At 51.1% G+C, this 24,122-nt stretch overlaps 9 protein-coding genes across 9 annotated transcripts; 4 read left to right on the forward strand and 5 right to left on the reverse strand.

Annotated features, from left to right (window-relative positions):
• Positions 1 to 331: 331 nt before the first annotated feature.
• BDP55DRAFT_638055 (uncharacterized protein) lies at positions 332 to 1,289 on the forward strand (the record flags this gene model as incomplete). The annotated part of the gene is made up of 2 exons (XM_060573062.1): positions 332 to 369; positions 434 to 1,289. The coding sequence occupies 2 exons, from the start codon at positions 332 to 334 to the stop codon at positions 1,287 to 1,289; spliced, it is 894 nt and encodes a 297-aa protein (XP_060422953.1).
• Positions 1,290 to 1,565: 276 nt separating this feature from the next.
• BDP55DRAFT_594563 (cytidine deaminase-like protein) lies at positions 1,566 to 2,910 on the reverse strand. Its single transcript, XM_060570968.1, has 8 exons — positions 2,675 to 2,910; positions 2,586 to 2,617; positions 2,435 to 2,529; positions 2,315 to 2,381; positions 2,204 to 2,264; positions 2,115 to 2,148; positions 1,991 to 2,058; positions 1,566 to 1,932 (listed from the first exon to the last, which is right to left on the reverse strand). Exons 1-8 carry the CDS (start codon positions 2,822 to 2,824, stop codon positions 1,720 to 1,722), a joined length of 720 nt encoding a protein of 239 aa, XP_060422954.1. The 5' UTR covers positions 2,825 to 2,910; the 3' UTR covers positions 1,566 to 1,719.
• A 771-nt stretch (positions 2,911 to 3,681) lies between these two features.
• Positions 3,682 to 4,468, reverse strand: BDP55DRAFT_638057 (uncharacterized protein; the record flags this gene model as incomplete). Its single annotated transcript, XM_060573063.1, has 2 exons — positions 3,682 to 4,387; positions 4,440 to 4,468. 2 exons carry the CDS (start codon positions 4,466 to 4,468, stop codon positions 3,682 to 3,684), a joined length of 735 nt encoding a protein of 244 aa, XP_060422955.1.
• Positions 4,469 to 5,922: 1,454 nt separating this feature from the next.
• Positions 5,923 to 7,123, forward strand: BDP55DRAFT_565690 (Alpha/Beta hydrolase protein; the record flags this gene model as incomplete). The annotated part of the gene is made up of 2 exons (XM_060570443.1): positions 5,923 to 6,137; positions 6,205 to 7,123. The coding sequence occupies 2 exons, from the start codon at positions 5,923 to 5,925 to the stop codon at positions 7,121 to 7,123; spliced, it is 1,134 nt and encodes a 377-aa protein (XP_060422956.1).
• An 874-nt stretch (positions 7,124 to 7,997) lies between these two features.
• BDP55DRAFT_708369 (Alpha/Beta hydrolase protein) lies at positions 7,998 to 9,586 on the reverse strand (the record flags this gene model as incomplete). Its single annotated transcript, XM_060578100.1, has 2 exons — positions 7,998 to 8,913; positions 8,968 to 9,586. 2 exons carry the CDS (start codon positions 9,584 to 9,586, stop codon positions 8,003 to 8,005), a joined length of 1,530 nt encoding a protein of 509 aa, XP_060422957.1. The 3' UTR covers positions 7,998 to 8,002.
• Positions 9,587 to 11,475: 1,889 nt separating this feature from the next.
• BDP55DRAFT_683309 (NmrA-like family protein) lies at positions 11,476 to 12,859 on the forward strand. Its single transcript, XM_060576328.1, has one exon. The coding sequence runs from the start codon at positions 11,570 to 11,572 to the stop codon at positions 12,515 to 12,517; it is 948 nt and encodes a 315-aa protein (XP_060422958.1). The 5' UTR covers positions 11,476 to 11,569; the 3' UTR covers positions 12,518 to 12,859.
• A 1,823-nt stretch (positions 12,860 to 14,682) lies between these two features.
• On the forward strand, positions 14,683 to 18,895 carry BDP55DRAFT_622332 (pyridoxal phosphate-dependent transferase; the record flags this gene model as incomplete). Its single annotated transcript, XM_060571363.1, has 11 exons — positions 14,683 to 14,747; positions 14,798 to 15,025; positions 15,119 to 15,486; positions 15,550 to 15,702; positions 15,761 to 15,856; positions 15,921 to 16,230; positions 16,295 to 16,403; positions 16,485 to 17,063; positions 17,121 to 17,404; positions 17,470 to 17,581; positions 17,641 to 18,895. The coding sequence occupies 11 exons, from the start codon at positions 14,683 to 14,685 to the stop codon at positions 18,517 to 18,519; spliced, it is 3,183 nt and encodes a 1,060-aa protein (XP_060422959.1). The 3' UTR covers positions 18,520 to 18,895.
• Positions 18,896 to 19,360: 465 nt separating this feature from the next.
• On the reverse strand, positions 19,361 to 21,891 carry BDP55DRAFT_683313 (dual specificity phosphatase). The gene is made up of 2 exons (XM_060576329.1): positions 21,408 to 21,891; positions 19,361 to 21,343 (listed from the first exon to the last, which is right to left on the reverse strand). The coding sequence occupies exons 1-2, from the start codon at positions 21,503 to 21,505 to the stop codon at positions 19,564 to 19,566; spliced, it is 1,878 nt and encodes a 625-aa protein (XP_060422960.1). The 5' UTR covers positions 21,506 to 21,891; the 3' UTR covers positions 19,361 to 19,563.
• Positions 21,892 to 23,416, reverse strand: BDP55DRAFT_683314 (endoplasmic reticulum protein). The gene is made up of 2 exons (XM_060576330.1): positions 22,939 to 23,416; positions 21,892 to 22,875 (listed from the first exon to the last, which is right to left on the reverse strand). The coding sequence occupies exons 1-2, from the start codon at positions 23,231 to 23,233 to the stop codon at positions 22,322 to 22,324; spliced, it is 849 nt and encodes a 282-aa protein (XP_060422961.1). The 5' UTR covers positions 23,234 to 23,416; the 3' UTR covers positions 21,892 to 22,321.
• Positions 23,417 to 24,122: the final 706 nt, after the last annotated feature.

Here is a 24,122-nt window from a genome sequence, read left to right on the forward strand (position 1 = left end):
ATAATTGAACTCCAATGTATTCGAAACTTGAAAATTGCGAAACCCGCACTTCGAGGAAGACAAGCGGATTCCAAGTCTGATAATTCATTGCGGCCACGTGATGGGTTGGACTGAAACTCTCAAACCCATTCTCAACAAGAGCATCCTGATACCTCCTTCCACTGATCCATCTTCTGCGGCTGGTACTTAACCTCGAGAAAGCCTTATATGACTACAGGATTTATCTTTCCCAGTTCACCTCCAGGAGTCGCGGATCCGCCACAGGCAACTCTCGAACGGGTTCGGTGCTCTTTGACAGGACGACGTGCCCACCCGACATCAACTTCCTACAATGGCTTCTTCCGCTAGAGGCATGCCTGATCTTGAAGGGTACGTAAAATTTCGTTTTTGCGCAGTTGAGTCAGGTCATAAACATGAAACTAATCGTCCGCAGCGTACTTACCTCACGAGTGGTCACCTTCCGGATCGGTCAAGACCGAAAGCCATTCCAGATCCACGAGAAGCTCATAGCCTCTCGGTCCCCAATATTCGACCGCATGTTGACCAATAACATGCGTGAGTCCCTCGAGGGAATTGCTGAGATTGACGACGTGAAGCCAGAAGTTTTCACAAGCTTCATTAACTTCGCATTCTACGGAAACTACGACGTGCCGACGTCGCACAAAGTTCAAAAGGCTGGAGAGTCTGACGCCGCCAAATTGATTCCAGGGGAGGCGTACGATTCCCTAATCGAACATGTCCAGAACTCAGATTTCCGACTACACGCAAAACAGCCATACCTGAGGTATTTGCTGTTGTTCGTCAACCAAGGCACACCTGGAAACTTATACGCTATACCGCCCGGATTGCCGTGGAACAAGGACGAGGAGCTCGAGGTCAACTTCGATCTCATGGTCGCCAACCAACTGTTTGGGCAAATCTGCATGCATCACGTGCAGCTTTATATCTTTGCCGACCGGTACGACATTGCTCAGCTGAGAGAAGTCTGCCTCCACCGACTGCATAGCTCTTTGACGCGCGCAAGACTTGGCAACCCTGGATACCAACTGCTCTTTGGCGTCATTGAGTTCGCGTTCGCCAATACCATGCCGGGAGACAAGATTCGGAAGCTGCTTGTTCAGACATGCGTCGCTGATATTAGTATGGTTCGAGCGATGCCTAGCTTCAAAGATCTACTCAGTGGCGTACCCGAGTTAGCTTTTGAGATCATGACTGAGCTTCCCAAGTATTGGGAACAATCGGGAAAAGCGATCGATGATGTCAATTCCAAGTTTCCAAGCAGCTCCTGAGATACGTCCTGGCGCAACTGCGACGAGAAGGAAGCTTTGGGCGAGCCAGAAACAAGCGTTGCTTCAGGGGAAGAAGGAGAAGTAGAAAGTAGAGGAAAGGCGCAATGACAGGATAGCAAATAATACAATAATCCGACCCGATTTCTTTTATATCTACCTATGGATAATCTCGGAATAGAGCAAAACTAGAGAAAGACCGGAAACGGGTGTGGCGACGCCATCAAGCAAGTCAATGGGATAAGCAAGCAAATTACGAAGCGGCATTCACTTGAGAAAGGACTCAAAATTGGGGTCTAACTGGATACCAATACCTTGCTCTACTTGACATAGCGGTTCCAAAACATTCACAAGGACAAAGAGCCTAATTCTTTCCCTTTGTGCTTAAAAACTCTCCCACAAGCCAGATTCTTCGTCTTATCTGAATGACTCTCTACAACGCATCATAGTCCCTGCGAGAAACGGTCACATTGGAGCAGGTCGTCCCACCTCGAGTCGCGCTCGGAACGCGGAAGCACTCGTTCGGGCAGGGCGCGCTTGCGTTATACTGCCATGAGAAGAGAGGGTCCGTCTCGTTGGTCAGGATCTGTCCGATCATGGAGGTTTGGAAGCCAGGTAGCTGGCGAGATTGTTGGAAAACGTCGTACTAGGTGAACATGTTCAGCAGGTTTCTCCACGCACGTATCTGGCTCAGAGGTTCTTACGCTGCTCAGAGTCATCACGCCCCAGCCGACGTTGTAGTTGTGCTGAATCGTGGTTCCATAGACATATTCTGATAAGCCAGTGTTAGTTGTGGGAAGAGAAAGTAGCAATTGAGAGGCAACTTGCCTTTGAAACCAGCCCAACGAATTGCACTCGCGCACTATAACCCGTCAGTAAGTGATTCTTCTAGTTCCCTGGCGACTCAAAGTACCTACCATCGGACAAGACTCAGCGTTTGTGTAGATTGAAAGGTCTCCCCACGCGGCATAGATCTGCCTGTCGAAGATGTAAGCCCTTGGTCTTGAAAAGTACCTTGTCGGCCTTACGTTGGCGTCATGCCCTGTTCAGCAAACTTGGCTGTGCATGCGTTGATGGCAGAAATCTCTCCGTGAACTGGCGTCTTGTCAGCAACCCGCAGATATTACTGCTGTTGTCCTAGTACATACTCGTAGGGTCCCCAGTTCGGAAGTTTGCTCCTTCACAAACGACTTCATCGCTGGTGTGGTTGACGATGATGGTCCCGAAAGCGGCAAAGGGGCAACTGCCAGAAATACAGTCAAATTCGTGAGTAAGCGTTCAAAGGGCTTGGCCACTTACGGTCCGCTTTGCCGGAAAAGTGCCTCGTTTGCCTGCCGGAATGTCAGCTTTTGGAGGACAACGTTGAGCCAAGACCGAGTCTGTCAAACCTTTTGCATGTACTCGACTCGCTTTGCTGCTGGGATCGAGTTGACCGTGAGGCCGGACATGTCTTGGTTATCATTGGGGACGATAAAATGGGCCGAGCCCAAGCCCACGGCACCCAACACCAATAGAACTTGTGAAACGAACATCTTCATTTCTACAAATGGAGAAGTAATTCCACAAGAGACGACAAGGAAGCTTGAGCCACTCCATAAGGTCAATCTCTCTTTATACCATCCAGTGCCATGCGTTTTGAAGATGCCATTATCGGCAATATGCCCGGAGAGATAAGGGTGGTCGGGGAAAAGTGGAGAGCCACGAGGTGTTATCCCGACATTTCGGAACCATGGATCACATCGCGCCGGATATTGAAGCTATCACCATGCGCAACCCCGCAGTAACCCCACCTCTGCCGACATGGATACGACTAGTGCCATTTCTTATCATTCATGTCTTGCGGTGACCTCCTTGGCATCGCCTCGCATGGAGATTAGATATTTCCTGGCGAAGATATCGGCCAGAGATGCCGGCGTCAGCTGTCTTACGTCGGAAATGGCTTTGGGATGTAGATGCTCGCTTCAACCCGTAAAGTATCTAAGAGAAAATCTGACAAACATTTCACGAAGTGAGAAACAACGCCTCAAATTAATTGTCAATGTACACAGAATGGGACGACAGTTTCAAAGGAAGATGCCAACTTATTTCCATTGTAGTTCTGAGTCTGACTCCAGACATGGACCTGCTGTCTGCCGGATCCTCTCACGAATATAATCGGCCACTGAAACTCCAGAGGAGAAGTTACGATATCCCAATGAGCCCAATCTGATACAAAGAAGAGGGTATCCCAAGCGGGTCAACCATTTCTCATGGTCCCAATGCTTTCCAATGTAGACCTCAGTAGACAAGGCCCCAGCTTCGATCGCCAAAGGGTGTATCCTCGGCTGGCAACTTGGCGAGCAGTAGATGGAAGAAGTCTTTGCCTTGTAGGAGGCTAGGAGCGTAGTTATAAACTTCAGGTGCAGTGTCGCTGTGCTGTCGCTTTGTAGAAATTGGCAAGGAAGTAATCCAGAAGAATGTCTCGGATTTCATCGCCAGGAGTGCTAAGGGCGCCATGCTCAACGCAATCCAAGATGTCGGACAGAGCAATAATGGTGTGCTCATTAATGTGCATGAAGAGCAAACTTTGGCGGAAACGCTTTTTGCAGAGACTCTCCAATGGGTGGATGTCGTATTGTCGTGCCAGGTTGTAGAGAGCAATGTGTGCATCGAAGACGTCAAAGTGACCGCAGTGACCAGAGACTTTCATCTCCTCGACAGTATCGTGAGAGACGGCATTGTTGAGATTGACGTGGGGCTTCATTGCCTCGTTGTGGAACTTGATGCGAGCTCGGGTGATGAAGGGCTCGGTGTCTGAGAACTCATCTCCCTGCTCAAGCTTCTCGTAGAGCGAAAGCGAAACGCTGGAATGGTTGGGGGGATTGGGGCTGGCTTTGAGACCTGGCACGGTGTAGTCGTGACGATAGGCGTATTCGACCAGTCTGGTGAAGGTAGCCTCATCGATGCCCCTGAGGGTGATTGAAGTAGGATCAGGTTGGACTTCCTCCGAAGCTTGCAGAGCCACAAGCTTTGGGGAGAGGAATTCTATCGCAGCTTTGTGAACTGAAAATGGCTTGGCTTTGTGACCGATACGGAACCCGATTTGTGGCGAGTTGAGAATGCTTTGAATCAAATGTCAGCATGTCCTGTATTGCAATTGACGAGACCACTTACTTTCCCATACTAGGCCATACTGAAGGCATGGTGACGGGCTTGTCCCTCATCAAGTCGACGGACAGAGGTACTCTTGCGGCATCTAAAAATATCTCTGCCAGTGATGCAGAGAGATCACTTTGCCCCGACAATCAAACGTGAATCCACGCTGAATGGCCTTGGAAGCAGAAATCTGAGTTAAGTCTCTCGTGAAACTTCAAGTGATGGAAGAACTAGTTGTTCCTTGAAGAGGCAAATCTTGGAGAAATAAAGGAAGCAGCAACCGACGAAGAAGTTCGGGCAGAGGCCTTCGGGTTTGTCGCCCGAGGCTCAACTTGATGAACAATCGCCCTCGCCATTGCGCCAAAGGGAAGGGGCCAGCAAGAACGGGCTTTCGATTTGCCTTGCTCGAACCTTCCCGTTGATAAAAGTGAATATATCACGCTTTCGGAACTTATGTATTTGCGTCCAGCTGAGTTATGAATGCTAAATTCGTTGCACATGTCCATAAGCCGTATCATTTTTTTCAAGGCCAGTGCGATGAACTGGTCCATTGAACCTCTGAGTCTGAGGAGGAAGCCACATAGCTAGAGAAATACACCGCTGTGGTAGGATTACTACCCGCGTGCATAACCTGACTAATCACAGGGAGAAATGAAATTTGTCGGAAGTCATCACTTACGGTGACTTCACCTGAGGAGGCCCGAGGCGCGTCTGTCATTCAGCCGCGTCTGGCGGACTTCCACTGCTTGGTCATGTGCCTCAGCTTTTGATACAGTTCCCAACTATTCATGGCAGCAGTGCCCCTTGAGCTTACTTTTCGCCTCATCACTCCCTTTTCTTTTTTCTGTCTCGCGACGATAAGTGTCCTGCAATCTTCAGGGGTTTGCCACAAACTGCGGTTGCTTTCGGATTGAGAGCAGCTGCGCCATACTGGCTGCTGGTTTTCGAGGCGTCACTTGGTTGAAAATGGACGCTGGTCGGTTCGTGCGTTGTGGCAATGCATGAAGAGTCGAGGACTGTGCAGTCGTCGCTCTCGTGAAGTTTCCCGATTCACCGGCCCAAAGTGGAGACCTCCGCCGGCGGAGGGGGTTCGGCTTCTAGGGCCGGCACTTGCTGACAAGTCCCCGTCAACTGGTGATGCCGTCAGCAATTGAAGGCCTTATGAGATCCTTTGCAACTTACGCCTTGATTCAAACCCGAGGGACAGGCTTGCATTTATGTGCCATCAATGACTGAAGACATGGCGTCTCCAAGCACCTATTATCCGATCACGTTGTCCATGGTACAAGGTTTCGTATCTTGTTTCGTACTCGGCTTGAACCTCGCTATGGCCCTTTAAATGCGAAACCGAGGTGCATGCGACTACAACTACCGAGTCGTTCCCACCAGCCAGCGACGCTTCTCATCCCAACCCCGCCTGTTTCTTCCAACGCAACATCCGCTGCGACACTCGAGCACCCCAAGCAACTCAACTCAACCCGTCGCGCGCCTGGCTCCAACGATGGCCGAAGATCAGAATACCACGGACGACTCACATCGCGTACCAGAGTTGCCGCTCCTGTCAAAGGTCAGGTATGGCGCTACAGCCTTTGCGATCCAGAATCTCTTGGTAAAGCCCGCGCTCTTCGTTCGCGATGTCAAAGCACATGTCATCCCGCCAGAGAACCGTCCAGAGATCGTGAAGACGTACGAATGTAGGCCGTACTTACCCGTCAGGTGCGTTCTTTCATTTCACCCCAGACTAATTACCCGTCGCACTGGCGCTGAGATTGACACGTTCCAGAGTCTTCTTCCCGAAATGCTTTGACAAAACGTCCAAAGACAAGCTGCCGGTTCTTTTCACGATCCATGGTGGTGGATTCGTGTTAGGTACCCCAAATGACAATGACGACTGGAATCAGACGTATGCTTCGCAGCACCACTCGATTGTCATTGGTCTCAACTACGCCAAAGCTCCGGGTAACCCATTCCCCAAGCCGATTCATGATTGCGAGGAGCTCTTCCTCGCTGCGCTCAACGATGACTCGATTCCTTTGGATCGTACCAGAGTATCCCTGGCCGGCTGGTCTGCGGGCGGAAACCTGACTCTGGCCGTCGCTCAACTGGAGACCGTTAGGAAACATCTCACTTGCATCGTCCCCTTGTACCCTGCGGCTGATCTCTCTATCACGGGAGATGAGAAGGCCCCAACGCGGCAGTACAAGCCTGAGCTCGGAGGTTTCCGCGCAAAGGAGAAAGACTTCCTGCAAGGAATTGCACCAGTGTTCGATTGGGCATACAAGATCCCTGGTGAAGACAGCCGTAACCCGCTTCTTAGCCCTACCTTCGCGCCCAAGGAGGCTCTGCCGAAGCAGGTCTTTATGATCGGCTGCGAGCTTGATATGCTTGCTCAGGAAGGCCAGAGGCTTATTCACAGGCTTGCGGGCCGACCACCGCCACCAGCAAAGGTTGGAAAGCCTGAAGTTGTCGGCGATGGCGAGCTTGTGTTAGACGACGAGGTATACCACTTCGAGGTGTCTGGCGCTGACGGAAGCCGTTACCGGTGGCTCTTGGTCCCTGATACCGTCCATGGCTTCGACCAGCATCTGGACGGCATTGTGCGTGACCCGGTTCTGCTCGAGGATGCGAAGATCAAGACCCAGAAGACCATTAAGATTATCGGAGAATGGATTCTCCAAGCCCCCCCTATCAGCGATGCTTGATGATTGATTTTAATGAGATTTGCGCGGGACTTGTGTACATGGTGGCGGTGGCGCCGAAGAAAAGACTCATCGATGAGACCATGGAAGGACATTAGCTGCGAGGCTTCTCCTACTCGCTTTTTGCTCTATACAATACTCTGTATGTTATGTACTTGCGACTATGTTTATATGGATACTACCACGTATTTACTTACTACATCTGGCACCTGTCGCGTTTAAACTCATGATAATATCAAGTAGTCATGGGTTGGATATCAGTAGCCGCATATCCACATTCCTGTGATCCTTTGGGGCATAGAGTCCGTAAGATGAGCAAAAGAGAAAGAGTAGGGCCTTTGGGTATTGCCTATCAAACCTCCTACTCTATTCATCACTGTCGCAAAAGGCAAAAGCCCGGCCTCCACCATGGAGGGCCCACAAAAATCTCAAAGATACTCTTCTTTCCAGCCTCAGTCGTATCGATGCAGGAGTTTTGCACGAGACTCGACCCGCAATCTATATAAGGGAAGCAATTCCAACGAGGACATTCTTCATCTTCGTTTACCCTCCGAAACACAATAGGAACTCGAAACTCGTATACACCCCAAATTTCATCACTATCCGTCGTGTGAGATAATTAGATAAAGACTCATAAGTCCACCCTCTGCAAGAAAATGCTTTCCGGAAGAGAGAATAGCTAGTTCTTAATCCCATCTGCTCCTTAGTTGCATGTATTTCAGACGACTTTCAGTATTGACTCCCGTCCTAACCGCATGGATGATGCTCGCCAGTATCGAGACTTGGAAGGAAGGTCTTACGGCTCTGTAATGTCTGCATCGAGAATGAAAGAGGAGACGAAGTTTCCTACCTTGTTTATGAAGTAATATCTTATTCGCTCCGCTAGCTTTGAACCACTGTTCCCGGTGCCGGCATCTTCAAATTGATCAAATAGTCGTCTACAACGCGCGAAGCATCCCCCTTCAGCAGATAGCTTGTATGCCCAGATCCTTCTCTGAGAAGCAAAGTTGCGTTTTGGAACTCTTCCATCATACCGGCTGCGTATACCAAGCTCGTAGCCGGATCAAATCTAGAATGCACAAGTAAAATAGGTGGTGTGCCCTTGATATTCAACGCCGTCCGAGGATTCGTGATCTTAACGGGGTACCCGGTACAGTCAATGACCCTGTGCCAAAACTCGCCCATGCCTGGGGTAGTAGTGAAAGTACGAGTCATATCAGCCACTCGCTGCACTTCAAGGTGATCTTTGGCAGCAAAGAAATGTCCGTCTTGGCACTGCACGTTTGTAATTGATAAAGATCGAGAGTCGGAGAAAACGTCGCCAGACAACAGGCCTGGAACGAAAAACGAGCCGTTCCCCGCGGCCCCGAGCTTTAGCATTTCGGCAAACTTTTTGCGGTCTTGAGGGAACTCCAGAGTCGACCGTGCAGATCCTATTACGTTGTTTGGCGTTGCAGCAGGCACGCAGCCGGTTTTGATGGTCCCGTCACACTCTGCCGCCTTGAGGTTACCCGCGCCAGCAACTTCAAGGATCTTGTTCCACGTCTGCCGGATGTCTTGTCCTCCTTCCCCGCAGTTCGTAGCGTTGGCTTCGCAGAACCGGAAGAATGCCTGAATAGTTGCGTCCAAGGACGTAGCCTGTGTCATGATGTTTGATGCAAAAGAGCCAGTGTGCTGCAACATCCCATCAAGTGCCATAGCACGGATTGCAGTGGGGAACAGTGCAGCATACTGAGCTCCAAGCTGTGTTCCATATGATACTCCAAAGTAGTTCATAGGCTCTCCTCCAGTGGCTGTCCAACGTCAACTTCTCTGATCAGGACAGGGTGATTGAGCGATGATCTTACCTACACGGACAGCCTCCATGTCCTTGGCGACAAATGTTGTGTCCATGTTGTCAAACAAAGGCCCAGTCATTGCCCGGCAAGAATCGCCGACAGCTTTGTTGTAGTTGAACACTTTCTGGAACCCCTCCGGTGTTGTCGCATCAAACTCACTCGGCTGGTTGGCCGCATTCGTGTCGCACCTCTGCGGTGTACTCAGGCCAACACCTCTAGGGTCCATTCCAATGATGTCGAATGACTGGCGCACCGCGTCGCTGATGTAAATTCCCTTCGAAGCCATCCGCGCTACCATGCTCGACGCTGCCCCTCCAGGCCCGCCGGGGTTCACAAAGAGATTGCCGATACGCTTGCCCTGTGCAGGGAGCTTGACAATGCCCAATTGAACTTGAGGACCCCCGAGGTCATTGTAGTTCAAGGGGACCGAGAAGTTTGTGCACTGAAGAGCTGATGTGGCGTTGTTGCCTTTGAAAGGTCGAATATCCCCGGGACAAGCTGCCCATACTATCGGTCCTTGGATTTCCTGATGCGCTGGTCCGACAGGTTGAGGAACCTTCACCGCCGTCGCAGTGATGAGAAATGCCACGAAGCCCAGTAGCAGGCGGTGAACCTGTGAGTCCTTCATATTGAACTAATCGCGGATGTTGGATGGTATTGAGATCCCGAAGTCCCCACGAAAGATTGCCGTGTCTTCAGTGGTCGAAGTGATGGTCCACGGACGCAACAGAGAGGGGTACGGACGAGGCATTCTTAAGGCTTGAGTTCAGTTCCGCCATCAGATTGGGTTCGTCGGGAGACATACTTTTGACGTGCCCCTGGCAGGCAACCTTGAATCAAGAAACCCCCCTAGAAGTTCTACTAGGTAATCAACGGAATTGGCCTTGCGACGACACCAATTTTCGCTTTCTGTTTGGTGCCGGAGTGTCTCGCGCTTGTGTCAACTTCCGCCTGGCTTCGCATGAAAAAGTTGCCGCAGGAAGGTTGAAACCGCCCTGCAAGGAATCGGGGCCGATTAGAGTTTGTTTAAGCTTCCCAAAAAGCTTCGTCAAGGACAATCATCCCGCCGGCTGTGTGGAAATCGTCAGACGCTAGCAGCGGCACGACAAATGGTAGTCTGTCTTCGTATGTTGCAGTGCATATTCGCGAACTGTTCGGGAAACACTGAATGGGCACGTTGATGGTTGGACCAAACTGTTGGAATCCGCGCGGTCCGCGTAAGCCTGCCCGCCTGTCGGTTTCCCCGACTTACACGGCGATCGTGGAGTTCCGTGGCTCCAGTCTAATAACAGTGAACTGATTGCACCCGGGCTTGTTTGCTCCGCCAACTGGCTTCGCATTTCTCAAGTTCGGCTCAAGCTGTTCAACGGTATCCTGGCGCCTTCGGTCGGAATATGGATCGTTTGATGGGATAATTCGCATGCCCTGATATGCTGCATCAAACATCTGGAAGCGTGTCGCTACTAATGAGTCGTAGCCCCATCGATGTTTGCCAGCCCCGCCCAAGTCAAGCCCGCATCCATGTCTGAAGATCAGACGGCTGCTCACAGCCTGAACCTAAACAGAGGATCCTTGGAAGATCTGGAAAGACGTGCTGCTGTAGCTATTCCTCGTTCTAAGCCTTTTCCTTGCAAATGCTTGTGAGCCCAGGCTTCATCTCTTTGAAATGTCATATTTAAAACACTCCAAAACAAACCTCTCGGCGGGTTCTTTACGTCACCTTCAGTGGGCTGCTGAATAGGAATTCTTGCGTTTAGTAGAAATTGCGCAAGGTGTTGCACACGCATGCCGGCTTTGCATTTGATTACGAAATCATCCAATGGCTGGCACCTGTCATGGGTCCTATGAAAAGCCCTGTAAATGTTATGTAGTCAAAATAGGCAATGTAGCACAACGCCATGGGCTTTACAAGCAAGAGCAGGGCGCGTTTGCGACTTGTCAAACCAGATAGCATCATATAATATCTAGTGTTGTCATTAGTTGATTTTGATGGCATAGATTCGAGTACCGGTGTCCAAAAGCTTGTGTCCCAGCTTTCAAGGCGACCTAGACTCTATGTCCCTTGTGAGTCGTAGGGAAGCATGACCGAACCGCATTGACTTGACTGTTGAGGTCAGTAGGAGTGGTTGTAAACATCTAGGCTGAGAATCCCCAATGGCAGGTATTCTATGCAAATTCCTGCTTACTTAGCGATGTTAATGATAAGGAGTTCAGTGAGTGAAATCTGTTTGAATCACCCCCAGAAGTAACTATAGTCGGCTCCAGCGCTGAATGTCTAACCTTTTCTCCGCTCATGGGCTAATGTTTAAACCTCCTGGCGACTTATATTAGTCTACCAAATGATTGCAGACTTTGACCACAAAATCTTGCAGAAATTGCGGAATAGGGCTCGCCTCAGTGGCATGTCCGCAAACTCCGCTGCGGCGCAGATCTCCGCAAGAACATTGAATCCTTCGCGGGGCTTTATAAAGGACTTTAAGGTCGTTGATAGGGAAAGCCATAGACGAAAGTTATCGATTCGAAGGCAAAAATACAGAAAGAACCTGCCAGATTCTGTTGCAGCAAAATCATCAACGTGGTTCTCGTAATTCTAGGCTCTACCTTAGTCACCATGACTCCTACGATTCTCATTGCCGGTGCGACAGGCAACACTGGTCGAAGTGTTGTCGAGACTCTCTCCCAATTTGTGAGCAACAGCGATGCTCCGCCTAATATCCGTATCCTGGCCCTTACACGCTCCATTGACTCCTCAACCGCCCAACGCCTTGCGAGCCTCCCTAACATCACATTCGCTGAAAAGAATTGGGTCGACATCGACGCTTTATGGTTACACGAACAGAAAGTATTCAAAGCTTTTATCGCATCTCACAGCAGCCCAAATCAATTTGCCGAAGAATCGGCTTTCCACCTGGCGGCGCTAAAGGCCGGCGTGCAGTACGTCGTACGTATCTCCACAACGGCTCCTAACGTCCGTCCGGATTCCGATGCCTACTATCCGCGAGCTCATTGGGCCATCGAGACTATGTTGGGTTCACCTGAATTCAAAGAACTCAAGTGGACATCCCTACAGCCGAACATATTCTTCTCCCTGCATCTGTACGGTGCGGTCGAGTTTGTCAAAGAATACCGTCAAACAAAAAAGCAAGGGACCCTTAGACTTATCGCCGACAAGGACGCACCAGTGGGCACTATTGATGCTGACGATGTCGGCACCTTTGCTGCGCATCTGCTGTGGGACCAAGACCCTTCTCGGCACAACGGGAAAAAGTACATTCTGAACGGGCCCACCGATGTGACTGGGCGACAAATTGTTCAATGGGTGGAGGAGGCTATCGGCGCCCCCGTGGAGAGCGTTCAATTCAGGGATGTGTCTCTCGTGGACGATATGGCGTCGGCAACGAAAGAGTCCAAGAATGTTATCCTTTCAATCAAGGCTGCTCCCGTCTCTCTGTGGGAAGGCAAATGCCCGGCCTCGACCACTAGCAAGGAAGTCATTGAAATACTTGCGCCCAGCCGTTCGGTTGTCGATGGGTGGAAAGCTCTTCTGTCCGCAATTTAGGATGACTTGGAAAGGCACAAAATCCGCTGTGTAAATGGCTTGAGTTTTCGATTACCATTTACACCTGAGTCAAAAAGCTGAATAGGTAGATTGTTTGCATCGTCTCTCATAGCTGGAGCCAAAGTTTTTAGACTGATTCACCTACTATAGTAACATGAAGGTCGTTATTGGCATGCGTCCTAAACCTAGTTGCTCTCCCATTAAGATAGTCCGCTCTGCGCTTAAGAATTGAAAGAGGCATATGAGCGGGGAAGCAGTCCAAGTCAGATCCTTAGAGCAAGATTACCACATCGATACCTGGCCCGCACCATTAACTGTCACGTCATGGTTCGCAAATACGGGAAATGCATGATTGCATGTGGCATTGCGGCGAGTGAATCATGAACCCCTCACTTGCGCAGCTCAATCGGTTTCCGTCGGAATACTTGGCCTGTCACACTGTCTCTGAATAGTGCGACTCCATCTGAGAGGCAAGTGGGTGACAAAATGAGCTGCCGCTCAGCGACCGACTAGCTACCTCCAAATAACCGCTCCTATCCTTGTTACTATCGCTATTACTACTTCTATATTGCATTATCTAAAGTTTATTTTCTATAGAAATACTAAGAAATAGGCAACAATAATAACTATAGTGGTAGTAATGAGGGCAGTAGTAGGAGCTATAGAAGTAGAGCCAAGGTATTAAGCGGAAACCTATTGCCTTACCCCCTTGAGAGTGTACCGCTCAAGCTCGAGAGTCAACAGTCTACAACAGGTGGACTGCCAAGCCCGACCCCCTCCTCTCCTGCAGCCAGCTCGATCTAGTTAGTCTAATGCATGCGGGTGTAGCCGAGCAGTCTGTGTGCCCAGTACCACTCTGGGAGCGATCTCCCCGGGACGGCGGTGGTAAGTCCGGATCACACCCGATCGAAGTAGGTATACGTATTTGGACTTCCTGGAAAATCCATCAACTTCTGAGCATGTTTGTCATGACTACCTTTGACCCCTCGTCAAATTTGATGCCGTCCATTTCAGCGGACATTACATCTTTGTCTCATTTGACGTATAAACCATCCACCTTACCCTCATAGGGTTGGCTAATATTGTTTGACATCGGTTTTCGATCCGGATCAACCCTTTTCAGCCCAAAGTTGAGGTGCATTGGTAGTCTCATCCTATCACCCCCTTTCCAGGAAGTGTAGCAGTGATCAAATAGCTTTGTGTCCGGTAATTACTCACTCACACGAGGGTTGCAGCCATTGCTTGTCTCTCCTATGTTAGGCAGCGGCTACGTGAGACACGCATGCTCCCGCTGCGAGTTTGAGGAGAGCCCGCCCGGAGCTAACCTCGTACGGCAGCACGGTATGCATGAAAATTGAGCGTCCTCCGAAACTCTCATAATAATTCGATGCCGTTGTGCATGGAAAGCCATTCTCCAGTCAATCAGAACCTCGCTAAGGCGGAGCGGGAGACCGGTGAGTATGTGGGAAGCATTCCCGTGAGGGGTATATTGAAACCCGCACCATGCGAGACCTGGCCGATCAAGACCCCCGATTCAGATTTGGTATGACTACGGATGTATGCACGAAGATTTTAGCAGGACAATATGGTTGTTGATCGCCAACCTGCGTCTTGTCATTCCGTCAGTAGTCACCGATTAGTTGAGAGATGCAGTATCATCGGGCCACTAATTTGACTGTTGGATAGTCGAAAGAGGTTATTGTGAGAGTTATGAGACAGCTAGGTACTGGGGAGAATTGGAACCGAAATGTATTTATAAGACTACTACTCTTGCCGTAATTTGCGAAAAAACTGCACGCAGCTCACCACTGAAAGCTATCGACCATCCAACTCCTGCTATCCCATCATGGCTTCCAAGAATACAGCCTACAATACCAAGGCCACTTATGAGGATGAGTCTCATCAGATAATTTCATCATACTTCATTGGTCCTCAAGCTGAGAACCTTCCTTATTTCAGGAAAAACATCAATCTTATCTTGGATGAGCTTGAGGCTGCGCGAAAGAATTACTACCCTGAAGATGGAGTATGTTTCATGAAATTTCAACCCGCACTAATTTCCAAACGGTCTTTGTGCTCATACAGAGTAGATTTTCATCGATGAGCAGACACAGAACACGCCTGCTTTCCGCAATTCCATGGACAAGCTCAAGAATGCCGTTCAAATGGCCTCCAACATTTTGGGCAAGTCTAGCATACCATTCTGGTCCCCTCGCTATGAAGCTCACATGTAAGTGCTTTTCTTATATCATCATGCTGTTCTTGAACTGATCAACTTAGGTGCACTGACCTGAGCATGGCTTCAATGCTGGGATACTTCATGACGATGCTTTACAATCCAAACAACGTCGCGTTCGAAGCCAGTCCGCTATCGACCTTGGCAGAGATTGAAGTAGGCGAGCAGCTATGTGATCTCTTCGGCTACAACATCAATGAGGACAATACCGAAGCTCCTACTTCCTGGGGCCATGTCACTTGTGACGGCACCGTTGCCAATCTGGAATCCATGTGGTAGGATACTTGAGTCCTCCAAATACTGTCATGCACTAACAATTGGTTTTCAGGGTTGGTATGTGTTACCTTATACCTTATGATGTCGAGTACTCATACCTTCTCAGCTCGTAACCTGAAGTTCTATCCCCTTTCGCTTCGCAAGGCCTTTGGAAATGGTGAGGCACTCAACTTCTTGTCGGAGGCCTTTAAAGTCGAGACCTGCAAGGGAGAGACCAAGTTGTTCACTGATCTATCAACTTGGGATCTGCTCAACCTGAAGCCATCTGACATTCTTGATCTCCCTGATCGACTCTATCAGGAGCATGGGGTGTCGAACGCATTCATTTCTGATGTGATGAAGAAGTTCACAATTCAATCCACTGGTAAGGATGAGCTAGAAAGAGAGTTTGGAATCGATTTACCAGGCCAGTACATGCTGTCGAACACCCGACACTACTCTTGGCCCAAGGGTGCGGGTGAGTACATGCCCCTCTCCTTCAAGGGACTGATTGAGGTCTGACAGCATTCAAACATGACAGCAATTAGTGGCTTGGGTTCCGACAATGTCATTGGCATCCCAGTTGATGCGGGAGCGCGTCTGGATTTAGGCTTGTTGGAGAAGAAACTGCAGGAGAGTCTCGACAAAGGACAGCCCGTATATGCAGTGGTTGCTATCATAGGTTCCACGGAAGGTGAGGCAGAGCTGACTGAGGAGATTGAATTGATAAAAAGCTAACTCTGTTCCTCAAGAGGGTGCTGTGGACTCTCTCAGTGGTGTTCTCGCCCTACGCAAGCAATTCCAAGCCAAAGGACTGTCTTTCCTGGTTCACGCTGACGCTGCCTGGGGTAGGTGTTCCGAGCTTTTCCAACTCGGCGCTTTGAGGGAATGGATGCGCTAACTTCGTTCTAGGTGGGTATTTCTGTTCCATGCTGCCTAAGGACTATCGGCCTGGAGATGTCATGAATCTCCCCACTGACATGGGTGCGGCCGATGGCTTCGTGCCGGATGCGACACTTCGCGCCCAGACTCAGGATGATCTGTTCGCCATGCGCTTTGCCGACTCCATCACCGTTGATCCCCATAAAGCGGGCTACATCCCCTACCCGGCCGGCGGCCTTTGTTACCGTGACAATCGTATGAGATTTTTGGTCACTTGGACAAGTCCTTATTTGTCGCGAGGCTCGGTCACCAGTATTGGCATTTACGGTGTCGAGGGAAGGTCAGTCTATTCGAAGAGTTCCATTAGTAACCGAAACGAAAATAACCATGTGAATCCATTGCAGTAAACCCGGTGCCTCTGCGGTCTCGACATGGTTGTCCAACAGGACAATTGGTCTTGATTCAAAGGGCTATGGTGCCTTGCTTGGAGAAGTCACTTGGACTTGCAGCAGGGTAAGTCTTACTCACTGCTCTCGCTCCTTATGGGGGTTTGCAGTGCTTCCCTTCGGTGCCTGATGCTAATACTCGTTTAAGCTCTCTGCGGAATGGGCAGCGTTGACAGACGCCGAAAGCCCTTTCGTCTGCGTGCCTTTCAACATGCTCCCATCTGAACTTGAGCCAAATCCAACTGAAGAGAAGATCGAGGCCGAAAAGGCGCTTATCCGGGAACACATTGTCAAGAAGACGAACGCCGCCATCATTGCCGCAGACAGAGAGAATCCAGATGACGGAAAGCTCATGAAACTCCTGAGAAGCTTGGGTTCAGACCTCAACATCAATGCATTTGCATTGAACTTCCGATACGAGGATGGGCGTTTGAATGATGATATCGAAGAAGCCAACTACCTTATGCAAAGAGTCATTGAGGCTCTTTCCGTTGACAGCCCAGACGATGATCCCACCAAGATTCCTCTTTTCTTGACCTCGACCGAATTCTCTGACGAGCTGTATGGAGAATGCAAGGCGAATTACGTCAAGCGACTGGGCTTGGAGCAGAGTTCCCTAGACTTGATGGTGTTGCGAAACGTCGTCATGTCTCCTTTCCCTACTGATGGCAACTTCACAAATCAGCTCGCCGATATCTTCTATAATATCGTTGCGAAGGAGACTGAGGTTTGTTCTTTGACGATTCACACTCGCTTTGCTCCACTTTCTGATATTCTTTTACAGACCGTTCGTAAGCGTAACACCCCGGCCCCGGACTTCCATAGCTTCCTCATCCAGGGCACAGAGGAGATATACTTGATCCATCTACCCATGTTCCATGTGGCAAACCATCGACAGCAGCTCATCGTCAACGCGAGCTTTGATGAGAAGTCAAAGGCCAAGTACATTGAATTGAAGAAGTCAAACCCGACCGAGCCGATGCTGCTCGTGACACAGCGCAAGGTAATGGCCAAGGATGTCATCGAAGCCAAGGGACACTTTGATGGGCAGATCATGACAAAGGAGTCGTAAGTTCAGTCTGACACCTTTTGGCACATACCTTGCCAGGAATGGATTACCCTGACAGTTGTAGCGGCATCATCCTCCAAGACGTTTGTGTTCAATTGGGCCAGACCGTCGTCAGCCGTCCATTGAACTCGAAGTATCGTCTCGATAAGTATCCGGATACCTTCTTGCCATTTTACCTATACGGGACTCGTAAGTACAGTCACGATGTCAATTTGGGTTCCGTTCGTCCGCTCACCATACCACAGCAAACGAAGCCAATATTGACCACGTCATCACCCGAGCACCCAACACGCAGCTTTCTGCCGGCCGCTGTAAGCTCAACTTCTACAAGAAGATAGATGATTCAATCTGGAAGAAGCCCTTGGTGCTTCTCATTGAGGACGTTCGCGAGGCGCCCATGCAGCCATTCCCGACTAACATTGAGATCTGCAGCAAGAATGCTGCCATCATTCCTCAAGAAGATTTCTACCATGGGGACACCGCTAAAGAAAGCGGAAAGATGCCCGAGCCGCAGAACTACAAGAGCACTTCTTCCAAAGAAGCCTTCAAAATTGGTGTTCCTGGCATGTCTTTCTCAGTGTCAACCAAGGACAACGGTTCCCAGCCCAAGGGGTACGGTGCCCCGGAGTATGGTTCTCAAGGCTACGGTTCTCAAAGGCACGGTTCCGCAAATGATGCCGACTGCCGTGACTGCGGCAACGAGAACAGGAACAACAACAGCAGCGGGAAGGGAAACTCCAGCAACGGAAAATCCGCTAGCGGCAACGAATACAATGCCTCCCAGGTGCACAAGGAAGATGAGTCCAACAAACCCCACACTTCGGCAAGGATCGTCAACAGTGGAACGCGGAGTGGCGCCGCCAAAGGGTCCAGCTTTTTCTTCCGGCCGGGTGCAACTTTCAAGGTTGGAGTTTGGGAAGATGGCGACCGTTCCAGTGCCAGCTCGAAGTATGCGAGCTTTGAGCTGGGCAAGTTTGTCGGCCGAGGCGAGCTCACTCTTGGAGAGAGCGTGTACGTCGACAGTGAGGCTATGAACCTTGACCCCTTCAAGAAGGTCGAGAAGGTCGCTGAGTGGCGTCGCGAGTTTGATAAGATTGGCAAAGAGTTGGACTAGGCCTCTAGGAAGATCTAGAAACGGTGTCGTTCTGAGACGGAGTAATCCACAAGATTAGGCGTTTGATGCAATGACTTTCTACGAAATTGAACAAGGTTGGACTGTAGCGTTCATTCCTCAACGAAACACAGCAGCGAAATTCAACGCGATTGGTGGATCTCTCGACGTCCTCAAGCTGGATCGCAGTCTTCTTCGGTATCTCGCGGAGTTGCTTGGCGAGCTTGACTGCATCAATAAGGCCCTTGGCAGCGGTCCCCGCCAACTACATCGATGCAGCGACGCCGCCAAAGACTGCGAGACCCTTGGCCATGGACCATGGTGATCTTCAGTTACTCGTGATCTCGTGGGAAGTCGAAGCACGACAGAAATACCGTACTGTGACAGGATGGAGAGCGGGGGGTGAGACGGGGCTCAACTTGGTAAAGGTCAGGCTCTACTTTTGAGCAAGAAAGGAAAGAGAAGTGCATAGCTAAGAGGTGCAGTCACCCGAGAAAACAGAGGGGGTTCAGCCGTAGTCGAGGAAGGTCCACATCGCGGCATCATTGGTCGAACTTGCATACCTAAGAGAAAGTGCAATTTCGGGGTAATACAGATACTCAGCCTGCTTGACGTGGCATGTTTCTAGTCTGACTCGCGCCTGCGTCGAACCTCTTCTCGTTCGTTCTCCGCCTCTGGATCATCATGTTGAGCCTCGGGGAGGCAGATATGCGGGTTGACGTACCCTTGCGGAGGATGCGACTGCCGAATCGGTTGCGGTCCTCGAGAGACGCCGGCGAGGAAGTTAGCGAAGGTGTGGGCAGCCTCATCCTGAGAAGTCAATTGGCAGTTATCCACGGCAGGACCTCAAGAATGGGAAATCACAGCCGTGGAATCCGCGAATTTGAGTTTTGTTGGCAAGAACATAGCCAGTGAGCAAGTTCATGAATGGAATTAATCGTCTATAGCCATTCTCCACCACATCATGGTATCAATAACCCTACATATACATACATGAAACAACAACGCTCTACATAAGCGCCGTAGCCAGCACTCACGCGGCGTGGCTCACTTCTTCACCTCGGTGCTTCCAATCGCCGTCGTCCCGCTCGCAGTGTCAGGAGAGTCCAACAACTCAGGTCCAGGCTCCGCAGCCTCCGCTTGCTTGTTCAAGCTTCCCCCAACCTGCTTCTCAACCTTCTTCACGTCAACATCCTCAGCATCAAGCTGCTCCTCCCCAAACGGACCACTAGTCTTAACACCCTCCATCGAATCTGTATCATTACCATCCTTGCCGCCGTTCAGAACGCCCGCATCATCCTTGACGCTGCTCGCTCGGCTCACGTCCGCGCTCTCGGGACTCTCGTTTCTCAACCCGAGGTGCTTCTCGGCGACAGGGTCCTCCTTGTTATGACCCTTCCAGTCGGCAGCCTTCATCTGTGGCACGGGCGAACCAGATGAAGGCTCTTTGATGATCTCACCAGCCGTTGGTGAAATGACCTCGTCGCCACCATCTTCAGCCCGCTGCGAGTCTGCCACGCGCCAGACAACGGCAATCTTATCAAAGGCCCGTGAGCCCTTACGGCTGGAGCCCTTGATACCATCCATGGCATCCCAGCTAATTTCAAAGACACCGCTGGCGTCAGCCTTGCCGTCTTGCTCCGGGCCGTTGCCCTCAAAGAAGACGTTGAACCAGACGTGAGCGACGGCGGTCACCATCGTCAGGCCCATTGAGGATGAAGTACGGTTACGACGCTCCACAGAGATGTTGACATCGCTATTGGGAATGTGAATAGGCTCCGTCGGCTTGAGGATGACGGCCATACCGCCGGGCTCACCGTCTTCCCCACCATTTGACTTCCCTTGGGGTGGTGTGCTCGACTGTTCTGCCAGCGCAGCATCCGTATCGCTCCTCTTCTGAGCCGCGCTCGGCTCGGGTGTGTGGATCAAGGATGTCGTCTTTGCATTGCGTAGCTTCTTTGACTCGCTACGAGAAGGCGTAGCATCATCCTGCTTAGGTCCGGAAGCCTCCTTGTCTGAGCTGCTCTTCTTTGCATTGTTCGTGTTGGTAGGTTCCGACAAAGGCGCCGCGGCGGGAGCCTTCTCCGTAGGTTTGACACTGACGCTGGCGAGGTCGGATACCATAGACCCAACTCCGCCTCCGCTTGGTGTATCGCCCTGGACGACGATCCTCTCACTCTTCTTGAAAGTGTGAAAGACCTTGATCTTCTTCCCCTCCTCCGCGAAACCTTCGACGTCGAACTTTACACCACTTCGCAGACCCCAGACATGGACCTCCATGATTTCGATGGCCCGGTCAACATATTTCTTCCCACCTCGAGTCCACCTGTCGACGTACGTAATCGTTCGAAGTTGGCTAGGAATTGAGATACCCGCTCCAAACTTGGGCCGCATTCTCCTCTCCGTGAACCTCGTAAGAGCTTCCTCCGGCTTCCACCCGCATTCGGAGATGAGGTAGCTGCAAGACACCGTTCCACTCCTGCCCTTGCCAGCCTTGCAGTGAACCACCACAACTCTCTTGTCGTCACCCTCGGCAGTCTTGCCAGCAGCACTAACGGCAACATTGTCTGGCTCGAGATCGCCTCCCTGAAGCCAGTTCCGCATGCTGGCCATGATCATGGGAATCAGGCGGAACGGAGGCGGGTGGTGATCAGGCCACGGGTAATGTCGCACACGGCCGTAGACCTCCTCGTCCGGGTACCCTGTGCCCTCTGCGCGGAACTCCCATATCGCCCACTGGTCCTTGTGCTTCGAGTCGAGGAAAGTTACGAGCCGATCGAGCGGGTTTCGGTAAGCTCTTTGGGGATATGTACCAGATGGACCCGATCTACGTAAAAGAAAGTTAGCTTTTTCTTTGTTGCTTGATGTTTTGGTGTCCGAGGACTTCATACGTTGCAATGATATTGTTGGTGACATAGCAAAGGTCCAGGTCCGACTCAGCGTGCCGTGCTCGAGGTCCCGCAACGATCTGACGAAGTAAAGAAGCCATGATGGAGACAAATCTTCTTGATGCAGCAAGGTTTAGGACGAACGGGCGCCAAGGAAAAGGGGACTGTTGCAGTGCGTGTAGTATAAATGGGCGATCAGGGAAGTACAACCAAGGCGTCCTCCCTCATGACGGTCTGCTGTGTCGTAGCTGCGCCTTGGTCGCGTGCGGGAAGTGAGCCTTGACGTCGGCCTCCGAATAGGGAGGGCGACGTCATTCGTGGTGGGGTGAACCGGGGAATAGCTGCCGAGCTACGCCACTTCGGGTGTGGCTAGTGCCGTCGCCCGCGCCGGCTTCTTGGCAGCATGTGCTCAGCCCTTGACTTGAGCTGTTGGCTTCTCTAGCGACGATGACAACGGAAACCGCAAATATCTAAAGGAAAGCGAAGAAAGTAATTGTGTAGTCATGCGAATTTGGATTTACTGCTCAAACAAAAACTAACAAACAAAGGCCGGAGCCAATGAGCAATCGGGAAACCTGAAATCATCGTGCGATGCAGAGAGCAACCCGGTAACGTCCAGGCCCCAAACTCGCCTACACTACAATAACCTGAATTACCGGCGAAACACCGTGTGAACCTTGGCCGGCCATAAAACCTCCCGCTCATTTCTTTTCCTTTGCGACCGTATACTCTCCTTATAAATTTCTTCCTTTCTTCATCCCCTGCCGAGAAACACTCTTATCGTGGTTGGCTTACAACCTGACTCGTCGCAACGGCGGAGTCGCTAGACAAACAGCCTCATCTCGAGTAAGGCTTGCGATATTACACCCTTGAAGGCATTCGTGGCTTTGAATCGTTTTGCCTATCTCGTCAATGCTTTACGAGGTCTTCTTGGGGACGGTGGTGCCGCTGAGGTAGCGGTTGGGATCAGTATAGGCGTAGAATTGGCGCGCACCTCCCTTGACAGTCTCCCAAGCCTGGCGGGCGGCAGGGGGAGTGCCCTGGTTACCGACAGCGGAGTCGACACGAGACTCGAGAAGAGCGAGCGAGTTCTGGACGTGGGTGCTCTGAGTGAAGCGAGCGCGGAGGAACGCAGTGTAGATGGCAATCAAGATCCAGGAGCGGCGCTGAAAGGTGATGGCAGAGAGAAGGAGGCGAACCCAGAGAAGGATCTCGAGCGAGGACACGACAGACATGGAGGCATCGTAGTACTCCTTGACGAAGGCACCAATCTTGTCGGCGATCGGGTTGTTCGCATACTGGGCCTTGCCGCTAGGGGAAGCACCAGCAGCGGGCGTGACGGGCTTGGGAGGAGTGATGGTGGGGATCACGTTGGCGCGCGTGTAAGTTGCGACGTGGAAGATCGAGTAGATGGCGTAAGGGAGCATGGCCAGGGGGTACTGGGGGGACAGAAGCCACACCAGGGACATGACTGGGGTCGCAGGGTTAGTAAGAAGCGATTCCCCCACAATCAAAAGGCAAGGATGCAGCTCACCAAGGTACTGAACGTTCTCATCGGCAATCAGGGCCAGAGGGCTCTGGGGAGCCTTGGCTCCAGCCTTGCTGCGTGCGCGGAGAGTCTTGTAGACGACGATACCGTAGGTCAGAGCAGCAGACAAAAAGGTGAGTCTGTAGCTGAAACGGGCGACACGGCTGTAGTAGTTGAAGGAGATGTAGGAGAAGCCATAACGGATAACGGCGAAAATCAGCGACAAGTGTCTGCAGCAAGTTGTCAGTAAATGCCTGGTAGAACACGTATAAATATCCTTGATTGGAAGCCCATCGGGCATATCCACCCGCGTATCTCGGGTCGTCGGGTTGCAGGGAGGGGCAAGGCGTCAAACGAGGATAGTCTGTACATACCCGGCGAACCAAGCGACTGTTGCCAGATTTGTTAGCAACCATTTGCAACGACAGAGACATACAGGCAAAAGACGGGATTCAACGTACATTGCAGGGTTTGGGCCAGAAGCAAAAGCCTCTGGGTCAAAGGGACGTTGGCAGGCGGAGGGGGAGCCATCGTGATGTGTTCTGAGTGCAGCGGCTCTCAAGGGCGGAACAGATGTATGTGGAATAATCGATACAGCGGTCGAAATTGGTACTTTATAGCTATGTCGTAGGAGAGAAGCAAGCTGCGACGGTGAGCTGGTGGTTTTTGTGTCGTGTGAGGACTTTCTTGGAGATGCAGATGCTGGGTTGACTTTGGGGAAAGCTGGCCAGAATGCGCAAGAAGTTGAAGTGATGCGGCGGCGGGGACTGGAGTGGCTGGACGGAGGGGGTGGAGGGAAGATGGAGCCTAGACCAGCTGAGGAAAGCGGTGGTCAGTGCGTCAGTGCGTCACTGCTTCCTTCTTCGTGCTTCCCTTTGGTCGGTTCCCTCTTTGCTTGCCGTCGCTGGTCCCTCTTTTTCATTTTATTTTCTGTTCTTATTTTCTGTGTGGCTACGAATACTCCGCAGTATTGCGTTTCCGTAGGTTCGTTTCTTGAATCCTACCTATCCGAAATTCCCCAAATTCCAGTCTAGGGTCCTGGGCATAGAAGCGGCAGATCTGCACTCCGGCCATGGGCGAGGGAGTGGGATTTGCTCCAAATTTTAAATGACAGGCAGGCAAAGACAGGGCCCTCTGGCTTTTGATTCCCGTCTCATCCCAACGTCACACACAGGATATGGCGAATCAGC

The sequence above is a fragment of the Colletotrichum godetiae genome (genome assembly GCF_030913485.1).
Source record: "Colletotrichum godetiae strain CBS 193.32 chromosome Unknown BDP55scaffold_77, whole genome shotgun sequence".
NCBI classification, from domain to species: domain Eukaryota; kingdom Fungi; phylum Ascomycota; class Sordariomycetes; order Glomerellales; family Glomerellaceae; genus Colletotrichum; species Colletotrichum godetiae.

What these genes read in the sequence shown, in the direction of transcription:
- BDP55DRAFT_594563 (XM_060570968.1), bottom strand. Translation starts at nt 2,824, where the DNA reads ATGAAGATGTTCGTTTCACAAGTTCTATTGGTGTTGGGTGCCGTGGGC. An exon ending in CTTTTCCGGCAAAGCGGACC is followed by an intron (nt 2,530 to 2,585) that starts GTAAGTGGCCAA and finishes TATTTCTGGCAG; the next exon opens with TTGCCCCTTTGCCGCTTTCG. An exon ending in GAACAGGGCATGACGCCAAC is followed by an intron (nt 2,265 to 2,314) that starts GTAAGGCCGACA and finishes CATCTTCGACAG; the next exon opens with GCAGATCTATGCCGCGTGGG.
- BDP55DRAFT_683314 (XM_060576330.1), bottom strand. Translation starts at nt 23,233, where the DNA reads ATGCCCGATGGGCTTCCAATCAAGGATATTTATACGTGTTCTACCAGG. An exon ending in TGAGAACGTTCAGTACCTTG is followed by an intron (nt 22,876 to 22,938) that starts GTGAGCTGCATC and finishes CTGCGACCCCAG; the next exon opens with TCATGTCCCTGGTGTGGCTT.
- BDP55DRAFT_683309 (XM_060576328.1), top strand. Translation starts at nt 11,570, where the DNA reads ATGACTCCTACGATTCTCATTGCCGGTGCGACAGGCAACACTGGTCGA.
- BDP55DRAFT_683313 (XM_060576329.1), bottom strand. Translation starts at nt 21,505, where the DNA reads ATGGCTTCTTTACTTCGTCAGATCGTTGCGGGACCTCGAGCACGGCAC. An exon ending in ACCAACAATATCATTGCAAC is followed by an intron (nt 21,344 to 21,407) that starts GTATGAAGTCCT and finishes TCTTTTACGTAG; the next exon opens with ATCGGGTCCATCTGGTACAT.